The sequence below is a fragment of the Vulpes lagopus genome, chromosome 3, assembly GCF_018345385.1.
Source record: "Vulpes lagopus strain Blue_001 chromosome 3, ASM1834538v1, whole genome shotgun sequence".
Lineage (NCBI taxonomy): Eukaryota > Metazoa > Chordata > Mammalia > Carnivora > Canidae > Vulpes > Vulpes lagopus.
The window spans coordinates 29,347,825-29,374,641 of NC_054826.1; the positions used below are offsets into that span (position 1 = coordinate 29,347,825).

A 26,817-nucleotide genomic window follows, 5' to 3' on the forward strand; every position below is an offset into this window, starting at 1 on the left:
ATTCTTTTGCCAATACCACACTGGTCTTTATCACTACGGCCATGTAGTAGATCTTAGAATCAGTGTGGGACCTCCAGCCTTCTTACTGAATTGTTGTTTCCTGAATTACTTTGGCTATTTTAGTTCCTTTGCATTTCTGTATAAATCTTAAAATCAGCTTCTCAGTATCTGCGGAATCCTGTTAGAATTTTAATGGGGATTACGTTGAATCCGTTGATCAATTTGTGAAAACTTGACATGCTTAAAAATATTGAGTCTTCTAATCCCTAAAAACTTATCCCTTTCCATTTTATTAGAGTTTCTTTTATTTCTTCCATTAGTGTTTTGTAGTTTTCAGCATGTAGATCCTGTACATGTTTTGTTATATTTAAGTTACTGTGTTCAATGCTAAATGATGTGGTTCAGTTTCTAACTGTTCAGTATTAGTGTAGAAACACAGTGGGTTTTGTCTATTGAATTTTTATCTAGTGATCATGCTAAACTCACTTAGCAGCTTTAGGAACTTTTTGTAGATCAATATTTTTTGAAATTTGCCATATTTATGGGTAAAACCTGAGGTATCATTTCTTAATTTGTTGCATTTCTTTGATTACAAGGAGGATTATATGGGGTTTTTTTGTTTTTTGTTTTTTAATTTCTTTGAATTTTGTAAACATTTCTATTCATTGGAATATTTTGTTGACTGAGTTCTTTCCCATTTTATCAATCATCTTTTAACTTGTTTGTGGGTTTTGTTTTTGTTTTTGGACACAAAGTGTTTTTGTCTTTTGGGGATTTTATTTGCTTTTTGTTTTTGTTTTAATTTTTATGTAATCAGATTTGATCTTCTTTATGGTTTCAGCATTTGGTATCATGCCCAGAAAGGCTTTCCCCACTCCTCCATACTCTTCTTTCATGGTTGCACATTCCAGAACCTGATTTTGTGCAAATTTGTGCATTGTACTTTGTGCAAAAAAAAAAAATTTATATTTATAAAATCATCCTCTTTTATTTGTCTTAAATTGACTGCATATAAATCCCTCTGAGTCTTTTATCTTGGGATTTGTTTGGTTAGGGGTGATTTTGTAGCTTTTTTATATCTCCTACACATCTCTGGGCTGGATTGTGCTCCTGGCCTTTACCCACATTGCAGTCATTAAGAAATAGAGGAAGAGTGGGCCCTGGTGGTCATGAGGGCTAAGGTGGCCCATAGAGAGGATTTTTGTTCTTGTTTTTTAAATTTCTCTACAGATTTCATGGCTCGCTTTTTTCATTTAACAGTGTATTATGGACAACTCCATGTCAGAGCAATTAGGTCTATGTTATTTTTATTATTTTATTTAAAGATTTTATTTGTTCATGAAAGACACAGAGTTGGGCAGAAACATAGGCAGAGGGAGAAGTAGGCTTCCTGCAGGAAGTGCGATGTGGGACTGGATCCCAGCACTTTGGGATCATGCCCTGAGCCAAAGGCAGATGCTCAACCACTGAGCCACCCAGGCGTCCCTATTCTTTTTTAATGAGGCATAATTTTCTGTTTTAGGAATGTATCATAATTAATGTAACTGTTCCCCTATTACTGGGTATTTAGTTTATTTCTAATTTTTTGCCATTGTGGATATTTTACAATGAGTTTCTCTGTTGCCTCTTTTTAACTTTGCAGGTCTCTTTAATGTGGGGAACAAGCTACTAGTGAGCTTGGACTTGCTTTTTGCAATCCGGAACCAGATCAAGCTGGGAGAGGACCCCAGGGTGTCCATCAGTGCTGTTCTGAAGTCGGTGCAAGAGCAGACAGGTACAGGTTGGCTTCCTCCCTTTCCCGTACTAGTCCTGAGTTCCCTGGGAACTTTTAGTGATGGGCTTTGGTTGAATCACCTTAGAGAAGAGTCTAATAGTTTGAAAAGGATACATTCTTGGCTTCCCTGGTACACTCCTCCTTTTGAATTTTACAAATGCCCAAAGTGTGAGTCTTTCCATCCATCCAGAGACCCTCAGCACAAAAGTAAGCTGACTCTATGATCAAAGGATCATAGTAGAGTTGGCCTTGCTGCATGTTATATTGAGACCTGAAGGTGGAGACCACCCTCCTTAATATTAGAAATTGTTTTTCTACTTGCTTTCCTTCTTTTGATACTTTTCCCTCCTAACCCTGTAGACTTCAGTTCCCTTGCACCTTGCCTGCTATGAGTCAGATGGAATAGGGCAAAGGTTCTAGGGTCAGACAGCCATGTGTTTGAGTCTTGGCTCTGCCACTTAGTGGCAGTATGATTTTTGAGCCAGTTATTCTCTGTGCCTCAATTTCTCCAATTATAAATTGAGAATGAGAATAGCTTGTTTTGTAAAGGTGTGAGGTAAGTGAAATAACGTATCTGAAGCTGTCAGCACAGTCTGGTGCCTGGTAGGTGTTAGTGCAAGACAATTATATAACTGACTGGAATTGCCCTTAGGGGTTGCCACCCAAGCCCTTGAAGGCCAGGGTGTTTGACCCTTGGGGTGGTTGGTGCTCTTGAGTGTCCTTAGAGGAGCACTCTTGAAGAGTCGCTATTCTTGCTGGCCCCTGGCTCATCCCCAGTGACCTAAGGGTCTTTTTTGTGACCTTCTCAGAGCTCTTGCTCTCATTGCAGAAAAGACTCTGACTTCAGACGAGCTGAGCCAGCTGCAGGAGCTGCTGTGCAATGGCTACTGGGCTTTCGAGTGCCTCACTGTCCGAGACTATAATGACATGATCTGTGGCATCTGTGGTATTGCCCCCAAAGTGGAAATGGCCCAGAGGAATGAAGAAAACGTGTTGGCACTGAAGAGTGTGGAAGTAAGTGCCTCCTGGCCACCTTTAGAACTGTCTTCACACTCACTTGGCAGCCACCTTCCTACATGCTGTCCCAGGAGCAGATGGCTCTAGTCCTGCCTGGGGGAGGCGAGTGGCTTTTTCATCTAAGGAAGGCTGGATGGAAATAGAGGCATTTGTTACTTTCCAACGAATTATTATTAAACATGAACCAGGTGCATTTTTTAGATGCTTGTACACGGCAGTAAGAAACCCATAAAGTTTCTGTGTTCATGGGGCTCGAATTCTGATTTGGGGAGACAGGAAACAAACATTATTAATAATTGTATATATTATATTAATGTCTATTGTATAAACAGTATGTAGTAATTAAAAGTAACATAGTAATAGTAAAGGAGGTAAGAAGAGAATAGTGTGGTAAAGAGGGGGATTCCTGTTTTCTAGAGGGTAATCAGGGAGGCCCTCTCTGATACGGTGGCATTTGAGGAGAAATCTGAAGTCCAAGTAGCTTTCAGGGGAGGAATATTCTAGGCAGAGAGAGAAGTGAAACAGTCTGAGTTGGGCTTGCTGTGCATGGTTGAGGAACAGCAAGGAGGCCATGTGGCTGGAGCACGTGACTGGCAGAGAAAACAGTAGGACCTGTGAGGTTCGAGAGACTGCAGGAAGCCAGACTCTCCATGGGGGCATGTGGGCCACTGTGAGGACTTAGACCGAGTGAGATGGAGAACTGTGGATAGATTTTGATCTGTGACTTGGTTCTTGACTAAAAAATGTTCACATAAAGATAATATCAGATTTATGTGGCTTCGTACATTAATTCTAACAGTTACCCGAGAAATACGATTCTAATTATAGATGACAAAAGCAGATGTATTTCTCCACCTCATTGTATAAGGCTAGATAACCTTGAAAATAAAGCCAGACTTTTAATATAAGAAAACAAATTGGAGCTGCTTGTATTCATGAATATAGATGCCACAGTGCTGAATAGGATAATAGCCAATCATATCTAACAGTGAAGGAAGTAACCGATCATGACAGGCTTATCCAAGGAAAGCAGCATTGTTTCAGCATGAGAAAATATACAAATATAATTTGCTTTCGTACAGTTTATTTTTATTTTTATTTTTTAAAGATTTTATTTATTCATGAGAGACACACACAGAGAGAGAGAGAGAGAGAGAGAGAGAGAGAGAGAGAGGCAAAGACACAGGCAGAGGGAGAAGCAGGCTCCATGCAGGGAACCTGACGAGGGACTCGATCCAGGGTCTCCAGGAGCATGCCCTGGGCTGAAGGCGGTGCTAAACTGCTGAGCCACCTGGGCTGCCCTTGTATAGTTTAAAAGAAAAAAACCCATATGATTATTTCAGTAGATGTAAAAAATGCTTTCGTTCTCATTCAACACCATCTATGATAAAACTCTTACTAAACTGAGAATAATAGAAATCTTTCTTGACCTGGTACATGATGTTTTTAAAAAAATTGCATAGATTGCTGAACTTTCTCCCATGATCATGCTCAGGAGGTCTGGTCTGCCTGCATAGGGATGGAGTACCTGTGAGTGTGCTAGTAGTAGCGGGTGTGAGGGGTGGGGGTGAGTTTTCCATCCCAGAAGGAGCACTGCAACATGAAGTGTCTGTTTAGGCACTGGACCTGCAGCTCACCTGTTCACCACCAGGGGTGCTGTGAGCCCTCTAGAGAAAAGCTTGGATGCGTTTTGGCATAGCCAGCTGAGGCTCTTAAAGATTTAATGTATATTCCTCCTTTTCTTCCCAATTAAAAAAAAAAGTCTATATCTTGTTCACATATCCCATTTGAAGGATGCTGGTGCATAACAAGACATATGAAAGTAAGTATAATGCTTTCTGGAGTCTTCTAAGTGTTCTTCATAGATAAAATGAACTATAAAAAATTTTGCTTTTTTGTTATCTCACCAAGAGTCTATTTTCAAACTCTTTCGGATGTGCTTGTCAGATGGTAATCTAATGGCAGTGTTAATAGTGACACAGCTAGGATTCATTGAGCATGTTACTACATATGCCAGTTTTTTTTTATATAATTTATTTTTTATTGGCGTTCAATTTACCAACATACAGAATAACACCCAGTGCTCATCCTGTCAAGTGCCCCCCTCAGTGCCCATCACCCATTCACCCCCACCCTACATATGCCAGTTCTTATGCTGTGCTCAGGGCTTGACTCACTTCTCACCTCAGCCCTCTGAATTTTTGTAGATGAAAGGACCAAAGCCCAGAGGTTTTATTCAAGCTTACTTAGCCAGGAGGGGTGGAGCTGGGACTTGACCTTGGTCTGACTGTCTGACTCCAGAGTCTGAGCTCATGAGCATTGCCATGCTCACTAGCATTTCCTGGGACTCTGAGCCCAAGTTTTATTTTAAAAACACATCTAGCTATAGAGACCACAGATGCCCACCTCCCTGCAAAAACTCCTCTCCTAGTCCTAACTGACATCTGCCTTTCTGATCAAGGCTCTTTCCCACAGAATCGAGTAGAATTCCCTTCACTTTTGGTATGCATGTCTCTTCTCTACGGTACTGGCTATATCTCTCTAGAGACCAGGGTCTACTCTATTTCTCCCTTTTGTATGTGGCAAGTGATGTGGTGCCTGTGTGGAGAAGCAGGTAAAGGGTATTCTGAAGTCAGTGAGGTGAAACAAGTTTCTGAACTAAACTCAAATTGGCAGTTGTCCATGAGGAGACTGTCTGGTGGCCTCTCCCCTCAGGGACTGCATAGAGAAGGACCCCCTAGACTGATGACAGTCACACATCAGTTTGTACACACAGCAGTATGCTCAGTTGGCATTCCTTGCCCCCTTGTTTTATGGAGAGGATGGCTCAGTGACTGCGAAGTGTGGTGGGAGACTTGTGTAGTTACAGTGTGCACTAGCCCTATAGGTGGCGGGGAACAGGGGGCTTGGCCTTTGGAACTAGACCTTCAGTCACATTCTCTTTCTACCCCTTGCTGTGGTAGTCTCACCTCAGACAGCCCCCAGACTTGTGCAGTAGTTAATCAGTGTCCTACATGTAACAGGTATTTGGTGGTAGCTCCGCTTTCCTTGCAGGTCAGGGAAAGGACTTGAACAAAGGCAGATGCAGAAGGGCCTGAGAGCTGTTCAAGTATTGGGGAGAGCTATGGTATGGGGGAGATGAATGTGGCCAAAAAGCAGTTAGGTACTAAGATATCAGATTTGGGGGCGCCCAGCAGTGCATGGCTGGCTGACACCTTCCACCTTTGTTGTCTTGAGTGGATCAAGATGGTGGACTCTTGTGTTGCTGATACTCTGTGGCTCCTATAGTTTGATCTTTTTATCCTGACCTTTTAGTTCACCTGGCCCGAGTTCTTGGGCCCCAGTGAGGTAAACGTGGAGGACTTTTGGGCCACGATGGAGACAGAGGTGATTGAGCAGGTGGCCTTCCCTGCCAGCATCCCTATCACCAAGTTTGATGCCTCTGTTATTGCCCCCTTCTTCCCACCACTCATGAGAGGCGCTGTGGTCGTCAACACCGAGAAGGACAAAAACCTGGATGTGCAGCCGGTACCTGGTAAGATCACCTGGTGGCTCACTCGGGTCAGGGAAGGGCCCAGTCCAGAGGCTGGAACATTTCCATGGCCAGATAGCATTAGTGGCAGAAGGGGGTGGAGGAAGGCCCACTTAGAAGGCTCTTAATAGAAAGATCATGACAAGGGGTCATGAAATTCCCTAGAGGTTAAAGTCAGGTATAGAATTTTGAAGAGCCGCAGCCACCTTTCACAAAACAGTACTTTTCCTTACGAAGTGGAATGTATTTTCTGTTCTATTTCATTTTTAAAATTCTGGATATGACCCACTGAGGTGATTTTATAAGTATTGAGTATGTTGTGATCCACTAGTTCTCAAACAGTACTTCCTAACTTTAGATGCTGAGGTCCCACCTCATACTTGATGTTTTAGGGCCTAAAATTCATTTTCCTTTTTAACACCTCCACATAGTTCACTGTTGGTTAGGCGGTACAGTTTTGAAATGAGACCTACTGCTCATCGTGTTGCTGCCCTTGTGGTAATCCTTTGAGATCTTGGTTCTGAAAAACCTTAAAAGATGAAAAGCATACCGATTTTCGAGTTCTTTGCAAGGGCACTCTGCTGGATCTCTATCCTAGACGTTCAAGGTCAAAAAGCCAGTTCTGAGAGACTTGAAATATCTGCAGAAGTTAGAAGACCCACCTGGAGTCCACCTCCCTCAGCACTGAGGGCAGTGCTCAGGGCAGAGCCTGCTTCTACTGCTTGCCGGATTTAGGCCTCGTTCCCTGGTTCTCATCCTCACACTTGAGGGACTCCCTGTAACCCCTGTTGCCTGGTGGCAGTGTCCTCCCTTCAGCAGGGTCGTCTCTTACAGGCCATGGTAGTGCCCTGGTGAGGCTGCTCCACGAGGGCACTTGCAAGCTCGAGGAGATCGGCTCCTACAGTGAGGAGGAGCTCCGGCACCTGCTGAGGCAGTGTGGCATCCCCTTTGGGACAGAGGACTCCAAGGTGAGTGGTGGGGGCTTCAGTGCAGACAGGGACTTAGGGAGCAGACTGGTGGTTTGCTTTCTGAGCAAGGAGATGAGCATCTGCAACAAGTGCCTATGTGGTACACAAGGTGCTTGCTGGCAGTCAGGGAGACCTGGGGGATCATTTGCAGCCAGGTCATGACAGGTATGCAAGGCCTTTCCCTCCAATCAGTTCTTCTGGCCAAGGTAATGGGTCCAGACTCTGGGGTCAGGAATACTGGTTTTCCCGCTGTCTAGGTGTGACCTTGGATAAGCTATCTTTCATCTCAGCCTCATTTTCCTGGTTTACAAAGTGGAAATAACCAAAATACTGACCTGACAAGGTTGTGAGGAAGGCGTTTTGCAGTGTGTGGTTATCGCCTCTCCAGGCCCTTTGTGAATGAGCATTGTTATATCCAGAGAGAGGGGTAGGGAGAAAGGGACAGAGGCTATGTGCGTGTGCATTATCCATTCATTATTTACTTTTCTTCAAACTAATGTTCTTTTGAACATTTTATGCTTCCTTCAAGTTCAGATTCAAATATTAGCTTCTTTTTGAAACATTCCCTACCCTGTGAAAAGTAGGAAAACCCCCAGGCCTCAAAGACTCTGGCACCTTGATCACTCTGGCTGGCTTTCTCTGGGACCTGGTCCTTTCAGGGCGTCAGAGTCCCCATCTGTACCTAAAAAACATTAAGCTAGTAAGGCTCCAAGGCATACTCTGGCCCTTGACAGTTTACTCTCTTGCTTTGGGTATTGAAGTGAGCATTTGGTGCTGCATACCAAGCCTGGTCCCTTAGCATTTACTACTTTGTTTTTAATCTTGTCCTGCTCCAGGAACAGCTCTGCTTCTCCTTGTTGGCTCTTTATGAATCTGTACAGAATGGAACCAGAGCTAGACAGCCCCCACCTCATCTCACGGGGGGTAAAATCTACAAGGTGTGCCCCCATCAGGTAAGTGGATAACGAGGAGCTTGGGGTGAATTTGTCCATGACAGATTGCCCACACAGAATCTGGTTGATCAGCTTATCCTGTGGGAGCTGGCACTTAGGTCACTGGACAGCCTGTGGAATAGCTCATTTTGGGTCAGATGCCACCCTTTGGACTAGGAAGGGAGCTTGGGTCATCATCAGTGAATATTAAGCACCCTTTCAGATGCTAGCCCTGTGTCAGTTGTTGAAGGTACAGAGGTGACTAGTGAAGATGTCATTCCTCTCTAGTTGACCTCAGAGAAGAAATAGAGCTACCATGGCCTAGGGGGCTAGCTCTGAAGGAACAAGACAAAGCCCTGAGATAGAAGGCAACAGGGAGCTCCTGTCTGGGGCAGCCAGAGAAGGCTGAAAGCCCAATGATGAGCTATGGAAAGAATGTTCCAGCAGAGGGAAGGGTGACCACTAAGTCCTTAGTAGGGAAACATGGTGAGCCCAGAAGAGGAAGACTGGAGAGGTAACCAGAGACCAGATCATGTAGTGCTTTGTAGGCCGCATTAGCAGTCTGGGTTTCCTTCTGAGGGTGGTGAGGGACCCACTGGACTGTTCTGAGTAGGAATTGGGGAAGAGATAGTTCTGATTTGGTTTAAGGAGGGCACACCTCAAGTCTGTGCAGCATGGACAGGGTAAGGCACTGGGATAGCTCTGGGAAGGTTTCGTACTGTATGACAAAGCAGGTTCAGGAAGATACTGGGGTTGAAGACTCCCTGAACAGGTACCAAATGGGGGAGGGATTCCTAGCAGAGCCCTCAGTTCACTCAGCTGCATGAGTGGGCATGGCAACTGGCTGTCAAAAGAGAATCTGATTATCAACTTCTTCAACAAAAGCTGTGTTTGAGGGGCAGGCTTGATGCCTTTCCCCTGGCAGAACAGACCCTGAGCAGAGGACTGTGTTTGTTGACTAGGGACTGGCTCATGAGAAACACATGACCACACAGCTGTGAGAGCTACAGAGCTCAGGGCTGTGATGGGCGAGTGGTAGCACTAAGAGGTTATAGCTAAGACTGGTGGGGGTGAAGGAAGGGAGGTGGAGGGAGACACCGGGTCCCCACTGCACACACAGCTCCCCCTCCCCAGCAATGAAGTGGTTCCTGGGAAGCGCAGTCAGTGGAGGTGTTTACTAGTTTACATGGGGTTCCCATCTGGGCGGCATATCCGGGTCTGGAGGGGAGCTGCTCAAAAGCCCAGATGCTGAGACCCCATCCCCAAAGGCTGATTCCTTAGGTTTGGGATAGGGTCCAGGAACCCCCACGTCTAACCAGCTGTTAGCTGCTGGGGTTGTGTAGCTAGGAATTCTGCGTATAGCTAGGAAGCCTGTGGACTAGATGGTACTTAGTAGGGCAGTGTGGAGGGTGGGGTTGGGAACCTCTTGGCCTCGATTGAAGACCAGATGCTCCCAGCTGTACTCTCTCAGGAAGTCAGGGATGAGCTGGCAACTTTATTTAGGGACAGAAATAGGAAGCAGAATGTGATGGGCTCTGGCAGGACAGCCATGGCTTTAGTCATGAAACCTGATTATTCATCTTTCTGGGAAGAAGACTCAACTCTGTCTGCTGATTTCTTAACTCTGTGCTATGCCCTCCATCTCCCTGCTCAGGTGATCTGTGGCTCCAAGTATCTTGTGCGAGGTGAGAGTGCCCGCGACCACGTGGATCTGCTTGTCTCTTCCCGCCATTGGCCACCTGTCTATGTGGTAGACATGGCCACACCAGTGGCCCTGTGTGCTGATCTCTGCTACCCCGAGCTGACCAACCAAATGTGGGGGAGGAACCAGGGCTGTTTCTCTAGCCCCGCAGAGCCACCTGTGGTAAGTTCCCTTCTGAGAAACTAGAATAAGTCCCACAGACTGACCATGTCTCACCTCCTGGTTATTTGGGAAGGCCTTCTGGGAACCATCTCTAGCATCCTTTGTCTCAACTAATATTTTGTCTTGATGCTCTGAGCCAGCATTTACTGCACAGATTTTTACCGACCAAGCCCTGTATGTGTGTGTGAGTCCCTTACATATCACTTAAGAGTGCCCAAGGCCCCAAGTATTTTGGGGTCAAAGGGGTTGCCTTCCAAGTACTGATAAGCCTTTAACAGTACTGCCTCTGGGAGATGTCATACACAGTGGCATACTAAAGGCCTGGATCAATCAGGTCTTGGGTCTGACTGTGAATATACTGCATGGCATACCTGTTGTGATCTAGAGGCCCAGAGGCTTAGAAAACCCCACTCTAGCCAACCCTCTCCTTTTAGGAAAATGTGAAGTAAGGTCCAGAGAGGGGAGATGGACTTTGTCCAGTGTTACATAGCAGATAAGTGGCAGGACCCTCATCTCAGTATTTTAGTGCTTTGTACCAGGCAGTGATTCCTACCAGACATACGTGCACTTTGCTGGAAGAGCCGTTATTAGGACTGGCAACAGGAAGAAGGGGACGTTATCATCACTTACCTTCTCCTTATTCCCAGGGACTCACTGGCTCTGGGAGGTTGTGCCAGGCACTGCTGAAAAGCACCTGAGCCTCAGTGAGAGCCCCGCTCTCCACTCCCCTGCAGCCCAGCCTGAATTGACTAGGCATGGTAATAGGCAATAGCAGCTCAGGTAATCTAACATCTGTTCTGGGAAGTGGCCTCTGTGACTGTCACTGTCCTCCCAAGGGGACGGAAGCCCAGAAAGAGGAGAAGGGACTTGCCCCAGGAGATGTGAGCATATGTGGTAACTTGAGGGTTTCAGTAGGGCTGACTGACACCACCCCCCTTCACTCTCACCCATCATACAGCTTTTACCATAGTCATTCTCTCATGTCAGAGTGGTTTCTTATCTCTAGAGTGTATCCTGCCCGGAACTCTTGGACCAGCATTATACCGTGGACATGATGGAGGCTGAGCACTCTGTCCAGCACCCAGTCACCAAGACTGCCACACGTCACATCGTCCACGTAGACACACAGCCCAGTCCTGGTGACCCCAGCACTGGGCACCACTCTTCAACCCTGTGCCCTGAGTTGGCACCCTATGCGACCATCCTGGCCTCCATAGCAGACAGCAAACCAAACAGTGTCCGCCAGCGGCCCATTGCCTTTGACAATGCCACCCACTATTACCTCTACAACCGCCTCATGGACTTCCTCACCAGCCGTGAAATTGTCAACCGGCAGATCCATGATATTGTGCAGAGTTGCCAGCCTGGCGAGGTGGTCATCCGAGATACCCTCTACCGCCTTGGGGTTGCTCAGATCAAGACAGAGGCAGAGGAGGAGGGTGAGGAAGAAGAGGTGGCTGCAGTGACAGTATAAGCTGGGCTCTTGCACAGGGACTGCACCGTCTCAAGCCATAGTGAGGCCCTTGCCCAAGGCAGATCCATCCAGGGGACTGACGGGAACGTTCACCTTTGGGGAGGCCTCTGATGCTGGGACTGACCAAAGAGCTTCCATTTCCTGAGCACGGTGGGGCCTGGGGTCCGTGGTTCTCAACCTTCTGGGGGTCAGGAGAAGCACCAGGACACTCCTTACTAGCCCTGAGAGAGCACTTGGGGGACATCGTATGCTCAGCGGAGAGGAAGGGAGGGCTGAGGGAGTGCTGGTAGCTGGTGGCTTCCCTGGAGTCTCCTGTGGGTCAGGGTGGAGAACCAGGGGTAGGCTAAAGCAGAGTCCAGCGCTAGGTGGGGAGGCTGCTGCGGTCTCTCTTGCCACCCCTGGGGAATGTTCTTTCCAGCCCCTGCAGCCACATGACTTCCTTAGCCTGTTGCCTTTGACTTGGGGCCTTGGGGGCCTCATTAGCTCTAGGGGTCCCTTTGGGCTCTTGATTTTCCCAGAGGAGGGATGCATTTTCCTCTTCCTCTTCCTCCACCCAAGTTTAGGGGAAGCTGAGGAGGGAGAAACAGCCACAGCTCTCTTCCAGGACTGTCTTCTCTGCTCTGAGCTTTGAGGAAGAGGATCCCCTTCCTCCTTTCCCTGGCCACTGCTGCTGCATCCTACATCCTTTCTGGGCCCTGGACCCTCACCACAGAGGGGATGTGGCCCGTTGGCATGACATAACCTGGCGGCAGTAGGAAAAACTCCCTTCTGTGAAGGGGAAGCAGACTGGGCCATAAGGAAACAGCGGGACTGGCTCAAGTGCCTAAGGTTTGCTTAGGGCACGGGAATTGGCCGTGTGTTATTTAATTTATTGAGAGGAGTGGAGTAGGTGGCTTTTTTCCCCTCCTTCTTCCCCTGCCAAGAATAAAATTTATTAAATTATCTGTTTTGGTGAAGCAAGAGTCAATTCCATGCTCATTGTGTGGGGCGCAGTGTGGTTGAGCATCTGAGGTGCCAAGCTGGTCACTTGACATAGAGGGTGGAAGAGACCCTGGGGAATCCACAGGCCCCCCAGGGACACACAGAACTGGAGGCCAGCTGTGTTAATGCTGTTAGTTTAATGACTGAGACATCCCGCAGGGCAACTGTTAGTTACGGGGAGTCAGCTTGGAGTGCATGCTGCTTGCTTGGTGTGGCCAGCCACACGGGCCCCTGCCTTCCAGCTCAGAATGACAGGGGACTGGTCAGAACCCCGAACTTTTAGCTGCCACCTGGCTCATTGTAGCGACCAGATCCAGAGCGAGTGGGGCTGTAGAGACCAGGTTAGAGGGCGTGGACTAGGAGGTCCAATTCATTCCTAGGAGCCACCCTGCTCTGAGGCACCCGAGCCAGGCACAGTCTCTGAGCACCCTTCTGCTCTTGCCATTGCACTCGGCTGCAGGGGGCATCCTACTCTGACAAAGCCCAAGAAGCCTGGTTTTCCCAACGTTGATAGGCACAAAACCGGTCCGTTTCCAATGAGATAAGAGGGAGAGTAGGGAAGGGGGTTCCTGGGAGTGGGAACAAGGTTAAGAGGGTGAGCTGGGGGTTCTCCCCTTTGGCATAGCAAGCATGAGGCCATAGCATTGAGAACAGTGGGCGGGGGGCTCAGCCCTAGCCCCTGACTGGCAGTGATGGCCCAGGTCCCGGAAGGGTTCTTCCCAAACTCCTGTGGATCTCACATTCCTGAGATTCAGAGCTGGGCCGAGCTGTTGAGTGAAATGACCAAGGGCAGAGTCCGTAGGCTCCCCGCCGTGGTGCCCCATCCACAGTGGAGTTGAAGCTTGGAGGAAGGGAAAAGCAGTGCTTCCCGGTCGTCTCCTCAGCAGAACTGGTAGTTGTTGGGCTGCAGCAGGGGCTGGGCAATATCCCCCTGTTCACAGCAGGCCAGGTGCTCGCTAGAGCTCTCCTCCTCTGGCTCACTACTGCTGCCACTGCCACTGCTGCTGCTTGGCAGATTGGTGTAGTCCTGGGTTGGAGAGGCCAGGGGTGGTCAGTCCTGATGGTTCAGGCCCAGCCTGGCCTGCTGGAACCACCCACCCACCCTGAGGCTGGCCCCACTCACTGGCTCTCTCCTGTCTGCTTGGGCCTGCTCCTGGAGGAGGGAGCAGATCTGCTGGAAGGTGGGTCTTCGGGTGGGCTCCAGGGCCCAGCAGGCCTGCATGACGCTGTATCTGATGGGACAGAAACTGCTTATGGGTCTGGGGATCGTGACACAGCTGTGCGTGGCAAGTGGGCACACACACACACACACCCCACACCTTGCAGTCTTGCCCAGCAGAGGTCCTGAAAACCTAGTGAGAACGGGCCTGACACAAGACCTGTGCCAAGCCCTTGACATGCATTATCTTAATCTCCCCAGTAGCCCTTGGGAGGTATTTATTTCACGCCCATTTGACAACTGAAAGGAGAAAAAGCTCAGAGGTGTTCTCTTGCCCAAGCTCCCAGAGCTAAGAAGGGGCGCTCTTGCTGCCGGCAGGTAGGTTTGAGGGCTGGGCTGAGAGATGAGTAAGTGGCTGACTAACGGGAGACTTAAGGGCAGGCGGGCTGCAGGGGCTTGGGGCTGGTGAACCCGATGGGGCACGGGGAGCGGCTGTGCTGAGTGGCCAGGGAGGAGTGCAGTGGGTGGATTCATGGCCGGCTGGCCTGTGCAGAGGCCGCGGTGTGGTGGGGGGTCAGCAGCTCCTGGTGGGCCAGCTGTGCTGAGGCAGTGGAGAGGCCGCAGTGGCTGCAGGCTGTGCAGTGAAAGGCTGGCTGACACTACGGCTTGCCAGGACAGAAGAAATGACAGGAGCCCACCTTGAGGTCGTGATAAGAGTCTGATTTAAAAATCATTTGTGTAACCAGTCCCAGTTAGGAGACCTCTGAGAACACCCTCTAGACTACCTGGGAAACCAGTGCAAACCCTGAACTCGCTCTGAAACAGGTTTGGTTTGGCCCACTGTGGGGGAGGTAAAGCCTGGCCCTGGACCACCCGATAGGGAGACTGGGACCAGGTGCACTTCTAGCCCTTTCAGCCAAAGCCTGGGGTATCTTCTTTCCTCCCTGGGGTCCCTCACTTACATGTTCTTGGGGGCGAATGCAGGCTGGGCCATTTGGTATCCATCCTTCACTAGTTTATAGAACTTGCTGTTCACCAGGATGCCAGGGTAGGGGTTCAGCCCTGCAAAGGCCAAGATCGCGTAGGAGACCATGCTCAGTGCTCACCTTCATCTGCCCCACACCCACATACATCTTGGGAAGGCTGGGGTGTGGATTACAAAGGCCGTAGGCTTCAATAGAACTGGGGGGTTTTCACGGAGGCCTCGCAGGCCTCGTTACACCCAGAATTCCAGCACAGGCTTTGGAATAAGATGTTAGAGGAGCTTGTTGAAGGGCTTAGCCCAAGTCCCTGGGCCTAGTGCTCCAAAAGCAAGATAGGCACATTACAAGAGAAAACTGCATCGAGGAAGTGGCAACTGCATGGGCAGGTAAGTGAGGGAACAGGTTGGACAGGATGCCTGGTGGCGTGGAGCTTCTGCTCAGCCCTCACGGGAGCTGCACTGCTTGGTTTTCAGACTCTTTGCCCATCATTTCACTCCCATCAGCCTTTGCTCTGCCCTGGGCACCAGGTATCCTTGAGTGGCATCCTCCATGAGGTATCAGACACCATGGTAACAACACGAGGCAGCCCCAGGCCTATCCTGCGCTGGGCCAGCGGCTTACCGAGTGAGAAGATTTCCCAGAGCAGGATGCCGTAGGACCAGACGTCACTCTGAACCGTGTAGACACAGTCAAAGATGCTCTCTGGAGCCATCCACTTCACGGGCAGGCGGGCCTGGCACAGCAGACACCCGTCATCTCGGACCCTGGCTCACCCCCGCTCCCCAGCCTGGCCCACCCTCACATCCCCGCACTCACATTGCCTTTGACGATGTAGTTGGAGTCATTCATGATGTCCCTGGCCAGCCCAAAGTCCCCAATCTTGGCCACATGCCCACTGGTCAGCAGGACGTTTCGGGCTGCCACGTCCCGGTGGATGCACTGAAGGGAAGTGTTTGCAGGGTTAGTCTCAGCCCCTCCCCTACTTGAGCCTGAGGTGCTGGGGGGGACCAGCCAGGGCCCCAGAAGGCCTTGGGCTCCTCATTGAGGGGGTGGGCATCAGTCATGGTCCTCTACTCTGGCTCCTGTCCCTACCTTCTACTGAGACCCAGGTCGGAGGAAATTTAATGCTGTCAGATAGTTTAGTATTTAAAAACCACCAATTGCTGTGGCCCTCTGGCCCTGAGCACCAGCTCTTGACTTGGAGCTAAGCAATCTGCTCGGGCACAGAAGTAGTGAGCCCTGGCACTGGGAACAGCTTCTGCCCCCCTCGCTGGTTACTAACAACAGCACCTGCCACCTCTAGGGCTCTACCAAGCCAGGCTCTTCTCTAAGCATCAACCCACATTATAACCCTGTGACTATGCCCATTTTTATAGATGTAGAAACTGAGGCTCAGAGAATCGCAATAGTTGCTCAAAGTCGCACAGCAAATGGCAGAGCCAATAATCAAACTCTGGACTCCCAGATCTGCTGTAAGGAGGACGGTCACAGCTCCCACTCACTGGGCACTTCTTGGGTTGAGTGTGTTGTACACATACCCTCACAACACCTTCTCATACTCTCACAACAACTCAGGGAGTTCCCTTCATCAGCCCCACGAGACCGTGTGCTTCACAAGGGGACACATGGGTTGTCCTGTTCACACTGTTAACCCAAACCAAGGAATGAAGCCTGTTCTTGGAAATGGGGTCCTCTGCAGCCTGCTGCACACCAGGGAGACGGGGCTACTCAGGCTGGGGCTCTCCCTGTCCTGCGGAGGAGGAACTCGCAGGCACAGTTTTCTCCCACTCACTCCTAGAGGCTGTGTGGCCGCTGTCCACTTGCTCTCTGGCACTCTGGCTCCTCCTTGGCTCCATCACATGCTCCCCTTTCCTCCCCTTCATCCTCAGTCATCCAGCCTCATGGGGGTAGGGGTGGGGGAGAGGTTCAGCCATCCCCCCTGCCCAACGTGATCATGCTCAGACCCAGTTTATGACTCACGTTCTTGGATGCAAGGAAGGCCATGCCCTGAGCCACCTGGCTCGAGAAATGGAGCAGGTCCCGCAGCTCTAGTGGCCGCCCATCCTCTTTGTCCAGGTCTGGTGTGGGGAGAGATGTCATGGCAGCCCCATCACACCCCTGCCCCTCCCTGCCCAGACCCCAGCAGTCCCTCTCTGCATAGCAACCCCACCCCACCCTGCAGCCCAGCACCTCCTCACCTTGTTCAGAAAAGGAGTCGTTTGACGAAGAAGTAGAGACAGGCCTCATCTCCACGTAGGTGTCTACACCCTGGCTGGAGAAGCCGCTGTCCCTGTATAGGAGAAAGGGTTAGGGACGGCGGGTGAGTTCTTATTGCTACACCACTCAGCTCAGGCCTTGGCCTCACCAATGGGCAGGGAAGGACAGTGACCTCAAGGTCAACTTGAACATCCTTTTCTGACCGGGAATCCCATGCCACGTTCTGTGTGAGTAATCACTGATCTCTGCTTGGCCTTCCATGAGGAAGCTGACAATTTGTTCTATCGCTGGGCAGCTCTCTGCCTGCTAGAAAGCTCTTCACTGTCCCTCATGCCGGTCTGCCCCCTGGGATTTTCCTCCCGCTGGTCCTTGCTCAAAGGCCATAGACAATTAAGCTCCCTTTCCCCATAACAGCTCTGCAGGCATTTGAACATATTCTAGGGCCCCTTCTTTGAGCCTTCTCTGTATGGACAGTGTCTCTCACCCACCTGGGGAGTTGTCAACTCTCCCTGTGCCCAGACCACCTCCAAAACTAGGGGCAAAACCCAGTTATTCACACTTTGAAATCTGGCCAGGTGATTCCAGGGTGCAGCCTGAGTTGAGGCCACAACTAATTTGTGAGCCTATGAATAGTGATCTTATTACTGAGCAGGTCTGGTGGCCTGAGCTCCTACATTTCTAACAGTCTCAGGTGACGCCTATGAGCTCATGCTTTGAGTTGGCAGTTGAAGAAAGCACTTCTTTAGATTGAATAGTCACTACTGCTTCTAATATTCCAACTAGGTATGATTTCTGGACTCTCTCCACCCCCTCCTGTTCCCTCTGTGATGAAGATGTGCGCCTTGACAATACCCATACTCTAGTGTTCCCAGAAAGAGAAGGGAGTGTCTTATTTATGCTGTGACCATGGCAAAGCCATCCCCTCCCTTGGTTTAGAAACTATACTTCCATTAATGTGGCCTGGGAACCCACTGGCAAGATTGGTTCACATGCCATTTGCCCTTGAAGTTGCTCCACTGAGCACTTTCCCCACCTGTATGTTTGAAGATAAGAAGTTAATACTTTACTTTAGTTCTCATTTTGATTTGACCTGGCCTGAGGTTCCAGCCTGCAGGGGCCCAGCCTGAGCTGCCCTCTCAGAGGGGCAGCAGAGAATAGAAGAGGAAGCAGATCCTGCCAGCCCTCATATTCGAGGATACTGGGTGGAATGAAATGGCCTCCTTCCCCTTTCGCCTCCCCAGGCTTGGCAGCTGACAGTGGCTAAGTTAGGAACCCAATGTATACCCTTCTCGTTCTGCTCCTGTCTCAGCAGCCTGACCCTGAGGCCCCACATGCCCCAAGACTGAGACTTCAGGACAGCGGTGTGGGCTCAGGTGAGTACTGGACCAGGAGTCCAGGGAACAGAGTTCTAGCCCAGGCTCCGCCTCTGCCCCTGACTCATGTGTGACAGGGAACTGGCCACTTCCTCTCTCTGCTTCCCCATGTGGCTTTGTCCATCTGCGTCCGGGTGGCTTCCAGGAATCACAGCATCATAGGATAACAGAGGAGGAAAGACTCTGAGAGGTTCAACCCCCTGATAGCTCACCCCAGGGAAACTGAGGCCCAAGTAGATCAGGGACCTGGCCACAGTCACATTGTTTTGCCCCTTCTCACCCAACAAACAGCAGACTCTGTCCAGGTGCTGTGCAGCCAGCCCCTGACAGCATCAGCCCCTGACAGTGTGGGAGAAATAGGGCCGTTGCCCCCAAGATCTGCCCATCTCTGCCCAGAGCCCTGAATGGATCTTGTTTGATCTTTTATATACATTAAAGTGATGATTTTATTAATGCCCGTCTCCACCAGACTCTGAGCTGCACATCTTTGCCCTCAATACTCCTAGAACATAGTAGATGCCCAAGTATTTGTTGGATGATAGGAATAAGTAGTAGAAAAGCTGAGTTGGCCCATATAAGCTGGGGTGACTTCTCCCCATGGCAGAGATAGGAATGCGAAGGCCACACAGCCACGCAAGCCTGAGTTAGCTTTACGGCCACCCCCAGGGCTTACCCCTGCTCCTGTCCTTTGCCAGGATCTTACCTGCGGACATATTTCTTCTCCAGGTGGATGTTCTTGTAGCCAGCACCTGCCCCGGGGTCCTGGCCCACACTCAGACTGGGTCCCAGCATGGCCTCAGCCTTCCTTCGCAGAAAGTTGAGCAGGTCACCATAGCAACAGTACTCGGTGATGACCAGAACCGGGCCTAGAGCAGCCAAGAAAGTGGGGTAAGGCACGTGGACAGGAATATGAGGTGGGGCAACATGGCCCCCTGGAATGGGACTTGGGAGCCCTAGATTCTAATCCTGTCTGTGAACAGCTTTTTCTGCTCTCTGCACCTCAGTAATCCCATCTGTCTAAAGCAGAGGAATCTCAAAAACTGTATCTGAAGAATTCTTTCTTCAAAGGAAGTCTATGGTAGTTCCATATGGGTCAAGGCTGCTCTGGAAGAGGAAGGGAGAGACTGACCGTCCTGACAGGCCCTGAGGCCCATCTGTGGTGAGTGTCCAAGTGTCGTTGGATGGGAGCTTCACTCTAGATCCCCAGAATCAGACTTTCTGCACTCTAGGGATCTGCACTCTATCCCCTCTCTGGCTGACTCAGACACCCACCAAGGTCAGAACCACTGATCAGAGCACACAGAACTGTCAATCCGTCATAAACAGCTTCTGACCAATCCAGGCACCTGGTCCAGGAATTTGAGGAACTCTGAGGTCTATAGAAATCCTACAGTCACTTGGAGGAGATGGGAAGGAGAGGATGGAGTGAGGTGGCCCTGGGCCCTAAGACACTCAAGAGGCTCCAAGACCATGGGCTCCACTGCCTGCCAGGACCCCTCACCTCCATGGGTACAGGCTCCCAGAAGGTTGACTATGTTCTCGTGCTGGCCCAGGTGACTCATGATCTTCAGTTCTGACATGAGGGCCTCCTTCTCGTCTGCGTGAGCTGTGGCTGGAAGATGGAACCACAGGTCCCATAGATCGGGAGAAAGCAGGACATAGAGAGTCACACAGACAGATGGGAGACACCCAGGAAAGCAAGCAGGTGCACCCAGTGCCCCAAAGTGATTAGTGACCAAAAAAGGGAAAAGGAAAAATGCAGACACACAGATGGCAGTTAGGGAGAGAAGAGAGGTGGCTCATCCCTGAACTGCTCTTAAGTGGCAGAAAACCAAGCTGTGGCCAGACCATGGCCCAGGGTGGCCTCTGTGTGCCTGGCCTCTTTCAGGCTCCATCAGAAGCCTCCCTCTCCTGACCCAGGAGTTAGCGGGAGGCTGGAGCTCACAAAAGAGGCCAAGAGTCCTTGCCCCCAATCTCAGGCCCTGTCCCCCAGGCTCTGATAGGCCAAAAATGTGGGTGGTGCCTCTTGTGAGGCCAGGGCAGACCCTCCCCTAGCATACCCACCTTCTCCTGACTCCCCCAAATTCCCGAAGCCCCTGCTCCTCACTCACACTTCAGCATCTTCACAGCCACCTTCAGGACAGCATCCTCCTTGCCCAAACCAAAGGCTGTGGCCTCTACCACCTTCCCAAAGGCACCGGCTCCGAGAGTCTTCCCTGTGACACACACACACACATAGCCTACTTAGAGCCCTGGACAACAAAGGGCCCTTCATCTGAGGGCCCACAGGCTCCCTGCAGTGCACGCTGGCACCATGACGGGAGGGCATGGTGGGTGCTGAGATCCCATCTCACCAAACTGCAGGTTGTTTCGTGGAAACTCCCACTTCTCATTGTAGGGCAGCTGGGTGGGGTCAATGAACGTGTAGCTGTTGCCCTCGTAGCTCTCGATGATCTTCCAGCGCACCTGGTACTTGGGCTTCTGCAGGGGAGAGGGGAGGCATATGTCAGCTGGACCCACAGGCGGATCTGGGATCTTATCACTGACCCCCGAGAACAGGGGTGTGGGCAGTTCCAAGGCAGGCGGGAGGAGGCAGGGGTGGCCTGAGATGCAGGTGAGAGGGGCTGGCACTGAGAGCCCTGTCCCTGCCTGGATTGGCCTCACCATGTGACCTTCCCTTGGGCAAGCCTTTGTTTCCCCATCCCTGTATTGAAATGTGTGGGCAGGGTCACCTCTGAGAGTCTTGGCAGCTCTGACAACTTGGTAATTCCTGAGCCAGGAGGGAGGGGAAGATCTTGAGCTCTACCCATTCATCCGTCCATCCTCCCATCCAAATGTTGTCTGGTTTTATTCTTAATTGTGGTAAGCTACATACAACATAAAATTTACCATCTCAACCAGTTTTGAGTAGACCCTTCACTAGTTCATTCACACTCTTGTGCAACCCGTCTCCAGAATTCTTTTCATCTTGCAAAACTCATTAAGTGACTCATTAAGCGTCTCATTAAGCGACCGTACTCATTAAGTGACTCCCCATTCCTGTCTCCCCTGAGCCCCTGGCCACTTATCTCCTGAATCCGACGACTCTAGGCACCTCATTTATTTGGAATCATGCAGTATTTGTCCTTTTCTGACTGGCTTATTTCCCTGAGCCTAATGTCTTCAAGGGTCATCTGAGTGTCAGAATTTCTTTCCTTTTTAAGGCTGAATAACATTTCCAGACAAATATTTCACCGGGTTCCTATTAGTGCTAGACACCATGGATTCAGACCCGAAGAAGATAAAGCCCCTGCCCCCACGGAGTTTGCATGCAAGGGGCTAAGACAGGCCTTCACCTCAACCAAATGTACATGTCTGACATTTTCATATAGTGCTGTGGAGAAAATAAAACAGGGTAATGGGCTAGAGAGTGCTGGTCCGAGGGCAGGTCAGGGAAGGCCCCTGAGGAGGTGCGAAGCCAGTCGGATGACCGTCGCAGGCTCAGTAGGTAGCAGATGCAGAGGCCTGCAGTGGGCAAAGTCCTAGCCAGTGTGCGGGGCTGGAAGCTGCCGTGGGCTGCAGGGTGGTGGGGATTGTTCCAGAGGCGGCAAATCTTGAGCACTGGGATAGGTGAGTGGATTCCCTCCTACCTGCACCGAGGAGCCCTTGAGGGTGGGATGGAAGTGAGGGAGACATCGGACTTTATATTGGTAAAGCAGGAGGGAGAGGCCAGAGCCAGATCTGGGGAAGAGAATGGCTGCCTCCCTTTCCTGCCCAGGGTGGCAGCTGCCTGGGGGCATCATGCCAGGGGGGGTGCCCATGAGAAGTGCTGATGGAAGAGAGACTTTAGGGGGAAAGTGGAAGCTGGGCTTGGATGGTAGAGGACACTGAGGCCTTGGGTCAGCAGTCCCACTCTTTCCGGTCGGCCCCAGGGGACAGGGACCAGCTGGGCTGTGCTTAGCAGCTGGGCGCCTTCTCCAGGCACCCAGCCTGGGGGAGCTAAAGGGTACGTGAATGGGTGTTGGGGAGGCAGGCAGCCGGGGGCTGCAAGTTGCACCAGATGAAGAGAAAAGACTCCAGAGAGCCGTAGGGAAGAACTCCCTGATGGCAGTTTGGGAGAGGAGACTGTGGTTAGACACAAGGAAGAACTTCCGGGTTCTGATTCTGGAGGGAGCCTGTCGGCAAACTTAACATCCATGCTACGGTTTGGGGAGGAGAGTCGGAAGCAGGAGCAAAGGAGGAGGCTCCCGAGTCACAGAGGACTCCAGCCTCGTGTGGGGTGACTTCCCCAGCCCAAAACATGGAGAGAAAGCCCCAGGGCGTGGGGGGGGACTCTCTGACCCCCCCCCCCCCACCGCCACTTCCATCTCCAGGGGCTCCTGTGGCCAGAGCTGTTTTTCCTCCTCGCCACTTCTCCTTCTGGCCCCTGCAGCTGAGTCAGCCCCCTCCCCAGCGCTGCCCGCCCCCAGCCAGGCAGGGGTGTTGGGGAAAGGGGGTCTCCAAGGAGGAAGATGTCCTCTGGCTGGATCTCAGGTCTCTGAATCTCAGACTCTACCTGGAGGAAGACGCAGCCCCCACCCCCCGCCTCCCCCTCCACGCCTCTGGCATCCAGACCCCTTCCTGGGAGGCAGCCTGCAGCTCAGCTTCTGTGCCCTTGGCCGCCCAGGGCTTCTCCCTTGGGGTGCCCGCCTGACAGAGAGCCCTTCCAGGGAAGTCGGGACGGGCCACCTGGGCCAGGTTTCCTAATGGCAGTAGTTGTCCCTAATGGCAGCGTGCTCCCGGAGCACCCGCTGTGGCAGCACACTGGGTGTGCGTCATCTCACTTACTCGGTAGGACAGGCCCAGGCCCAGGCCTCACCCCACTTCCCCTCAGTGACTGAGATGGACAGGCCGACCTCCAAGTCCTGTGACCCTCCCCATCTAGGCCTGCCGGTTCTGGGCTGCTGGATGTTCTCTGTCTTAGGAAAAGGTAGGACCTCAACACTTCTCACTGGAAACCCTGGGGACCCTCCAGTACTGCCCCAGTTGGCCTCCAGGCCCCAGAGCTCAGTTCTGACTCCAGGATCCCAACCCTTCCTGCCTCCCTGCCTCATCCTTTCCTCCTTGCCTCCTTCCTCCTTCCAGCCTGCTGACTCCTGCCTTTTTCTCCCCCCTACCCCCAGCCCCACCCCCGTGGTCTCTCTAGGGGCCAGAAAGCTGATGACTCAGGCCTGAGGCAGAACCAACCCTTCCCCCCCCTCACTGCAGGCGCAGGCAGGGAGGACGGGCCAGGCTGGGTCCCCAGTGCAGAGGCAAAGCTCAGAACCCCATGGGGCAAAGCAGAGGGGAATTGGACGGAAGGGCCTAGAGGCAAGAGCATGACCATCTTGACCCCTTGAGGTTTTGTCCCATGGGATGCCCTCCTTTTCTTGGCCTTAGATTGATTGGTTCAGGGGGGCAGTTACATTTCCTGGATGGGAAACAAGGTGGCTGGGATCACATGTTCCAAAAATGGTCCCATGGAGAAGAGGGTAAGGTGTCCCCAAACCAATGCTGGCCCAGGGAGCTGGGCACCTCAAGGTAGAAAGGGCTGGAGAGGGAACTGGGCCCTACTCTGGAATCTCTGCAGGAGTGTCCTGGGCTGAGGAGGCAGTTCTAGGGGGGGCAGTGGGAGGCAGTTTTCAGCTCCATAAAAGGAAGAAGTTTGCAACAATTGGAGCTGCTCAGAGAAGGAAGAGGTGGCCACAGGAGTGAGTTAAGGCCTGTCCACAGAGGTGGGCGAGCAGGGCCCAACAACCACTGTGGGTGTGTGGTCAAGGAGATGCCCAATCTGGGACACTCCTACAATCCCAAGATGCATGAGCTAACATGGGTTCCCCAGGCCACTTCCTCCTGGCACAAGGGTGTGCAGCTTCTGTCCTGAGCACTGTCTGTGCCCAGCGCCTTGCTAAGTCCCCTACATGCAGTCCCTTGTTAAATCCTCATGACAACCTGGTGGGGCGGCCACCATTATTAAACCCATTGCACAGATGGAGAAACAGAGACACCCCCAACTTCCCCTGAGTTACCGTAGTTGGAGACTGGTAGAGGCAAGACCCACATCCATCCAACTCCCAACCCCTGGCTCTTAAACCAGACTATCAGTAGGCTCTTGGAGTGTCAGAGGAGGAAGACTGGTAACTAGTCCCATGGTACAGGTGGGGAAGCTGAGGACTAGAGTGGGCAGTGAGTCAGCCAAGATCACACGGCAAATAAGAGTTTCCGAGCGGGACCCAGATCCTTCAAGTCTTGACCCGGCAGCTTCGCTTCTTGGAGGCTGTGGTCAAAGCTGCCTCTTCAGGCTGGGTGTTGGCATAAGCATGAGAGCTGAGCCCATGGGACCCCATGGGCCCCCTCATCCCATCCACACTATGTCCTCTTCTCATACTAAAACCCCCAAGGCAGGGGTGCAGAAGAGAAGGCCCAGAGGAGGCCCACAATGTGGGTTATTCACCCCTAAATCACAATGCTCCCTTATTCAAACCCACTGATGGCTCTGAGCCTACAGGATGGAGCCCAACTCCTTGGACTCCCCAACCTGCCTCCTCTTCTAGGCACCATTTCTAAATCTTGCCTTGGTGGTCCCCCCCCACCCCACCCTCCCCCGGGTACACATTGCCCTCTCCCCCAGAGATACCGTTTCCAACCCTTACCGTCCCCCTGCTGCACCCTGCATTCTCCAAGATCTGGCCCACTCATGACAACCACCTTCTCCAAGCAGTCTCCCTTCCCCACTAGGGGAAGACATCCATCCCGCTCTGACCTGGCCCTCAGCCACTGTTGCAGGGGACACCATCTATTGTGTAGGAAGGCAGCGAGGCGGGGTGGCAGGAGGCCTCGGGCTGCCATGTGGGAGGCACCTGGGACCTTTGAGCTGGTTCTTCAACCTCGCCAGCCCTCAGCGCCTTTAACTCTAAAATACTGACTGCCAGACAGTCCCTGCTTCCAGCTTGTCGGGAGGGGAAGATAAGATGATTCAGTGTTTCACATGATGACTAGGAACATGGTTTCTTAAAACCCAGCCTCTGCCACCGACCAGCCGTAGACTAGGGCAGCTGCCTCCACCTCTCGGAATCTCAGCTTCCAACTCTGTAAAATGGGCTTAGCGATGCTATCCACGCGCTGTGATTGTCGAGGACATTCAGTGAGAGGAAGTAAGTAACAGGCTTCACAACAATGCCCCTAGAATTGCCATCGCTGACTGAGAGCTCAGAGTGACAGGCGGTGCACTAAATGTCAATGTGCCGTCCATGGCAGCTTCCATTAGCAGTAACTAATGAAGGGGATGATGATGGTCAAGCCTTCCTCCTCCACTAGACCGCCCACCACCCGACGTGAGACACAGACCTGGCCCCGTGAGGCCCTCTCTGTGTGCTTGAATCCCCCAGCGGGGACAGCCCCCCATGTTCCTGCTCACCCGGAACACCATTCCTCTCCCCGCTGCATCCTTGGCTCTGTAATCCTCACCCTCCCTTTTCTGGTTGTTTGACAGGCAACCACCTCTTGCTCTAGACAGTGAACCCCTCGAGGGAAGAGCCTCAGAGGCTCTGAGTTTTGGCTCACTCAGCACCCGGCTGCTCATGTTACCATACAGTTGGTGCCCACTAAAGAGCTGTTGGCTGAATGGCTGACAGAATGAGGGGGGCTACAGGGTGGATTGTCGCAACCTGGTGCCACCGCCCCAGGGTCTGGCTCATTCTGGTGCCCAGATGCGCCCTCCCCCCGCCACTGCCCTGCCCAGGCTCACCTGCTTATATTTGTAGAAAAGCAGCAAGAGCAGCAAAAGCAGCAAGACCATGATGGACATGCAGGTGACCAACACAGGCGTGAAGAGTGGCTCGTCAGGAGGCTGGATGTGGGCTCCTGGAAGGGGTGGAGCAGAGGAGTAAGCCGGCAGAGGGGGCCTCCGAGACCTCCTGCCACCACTGAGATCAGGCCACTGCACTGCCTGGAACACAGTAGGTGCTCAATAAATGCCTGTTGACTGAACAAAGTGTCTTCTCACCCAGAAGGCCCCAGAGCCTCAGCGAGTATTCCTATAGACCTTCCGCCAGCCGTGGGCAGGGAGGACAGCCCCTCCAGTTCTGCTCACGCCCAGCCCCAAATCCTGCTCAGAGTCACAGCCTCTGTGGCTGGGGAGCCCCTCAGGTCGCTGCAGTACCCCCTCCTGCCAGTACAAGGAGCCTCTGCAGCAGGCTGGCCTGGCGCCCAGCTGTGGCTTCTGTGTGTACGCATGCACGCATGCACACACTCACGCACACCATACACACTCCCACCCACCCCCACCCCCAGGGATGGGCGTTCACCACCCACACCTCCGGGCAGCTCACACAGAAAGACCTAGCGCTTAGACTGAAATCTGCCCTCCCAGCATTTCCCCCACTGCTTTCTCGAACCTCCCTTGGAACCACAGCCTTTCTGAGGGTCTGAAAGCTTGGCTTATGGCCCCTGGGCCTCCTCTTCCCAGATCAATAACCTTACTTCTTTCAATACGTTTGAAGGACACAGTGTCCATCATCTTGCCCAGATCAATAGTGTGGGGGTCT

General features: G+C 51.7%; 2 protein-coding genes across 3 annotated transcripts in view; one reads left to right on the forward strand and one right to left on the reverse strand.

Moving 5' to 3' along the window:
- The window catches only part of HMGXB3 (HMG-box containing 3), a 46,931-nt gene extending 34,426 nt beyond the window's left edge, over positions 1–12,505 (forward strand). For both annotated transcript variants that reach the window (XM_041749545.1, XM_041749546.1), the window contains 7 exons: positions 1,643–1,774; positions 2,604–2,788; positions 6,107–6,326; positions 7,158–7,291; positions 8,128–8,244; positions 9,878–10,087; positions 11,094–12,505. In XM_041749545.1, coding sequence (XP_041605479.1) covers positions 1,643–1,774; positions 2,604–2,788; positions 6,107–6,326; positions 7,158–7,291; positions 8,128–8,244; positions 9,878–10,087; positions 11,094–11,561 — 1,466 coding nt within the window. In that variant the 3' untranslated portion in view covers positions 11,562–12,505. The remainder of the gene's footprint in view (positions 1–1,642; positions 1,775–2,603; positions 2,789–6,106; positions 6,327–7,157; positions 7,292–8,127; positions 8,245–9,877; positions 10,088–11,093) is intronic.
- Positions 12,506–12,660: 155 nt separating this feature from the next.
- The window catches only part of CSF1R (colony stimulating factor 1 receptor), a 29,945-nt gene continuing 15,788 nt past the window's right edge, over positions 12,661–26,817 (reverse strand). The window contains exons 10-21 of the mRNA XM_041749547.1: positions 26,019–26,134; positions 20,629–20,755; positions 20,386–20,490; positions 19,776–19,886; positions 18,978–19,140; positions 16,883–16,974; positions 16,665–16,762; positions 15,501–15,623; positions 15,306–15,417; positions 14,664–14,763; positions 13,666–13,774; positions 12,661–13,569 (exon numbers count right to left, since the gene is read on the reverse strand). Of these exons, the coding sequence (XP_041605481.1) occupies positions 13,423–13,569; positions 13,666–13,774; positions 14,664–14,763; positions 15,306–15,417; positions 15,501–15,623; positions 16,665–16,762; positions 16,883–16,974; positions 18,978–19,140; positions 19,776–19,886; positions 20,386–20,490; positions 20,629–20,755; positions 26,019–26,134 (1,403 nt within the window). The 3' untranslated portion in view covers positions 12,661–13,422. The remainder of the gene's footprint in view (positions 13,570–13,665; positions 13,775–14,663; positions 14,764–15,305; positions 15,418–15,500; positions 15,624–16,664; positions 16,763–16,882; positions 16,975–18,977; positions 19,141–19,775; positions 19,887–20,385; positions 20,491–20,628; positions 20,756–26,018; positions 26,135–26,817) is intronic.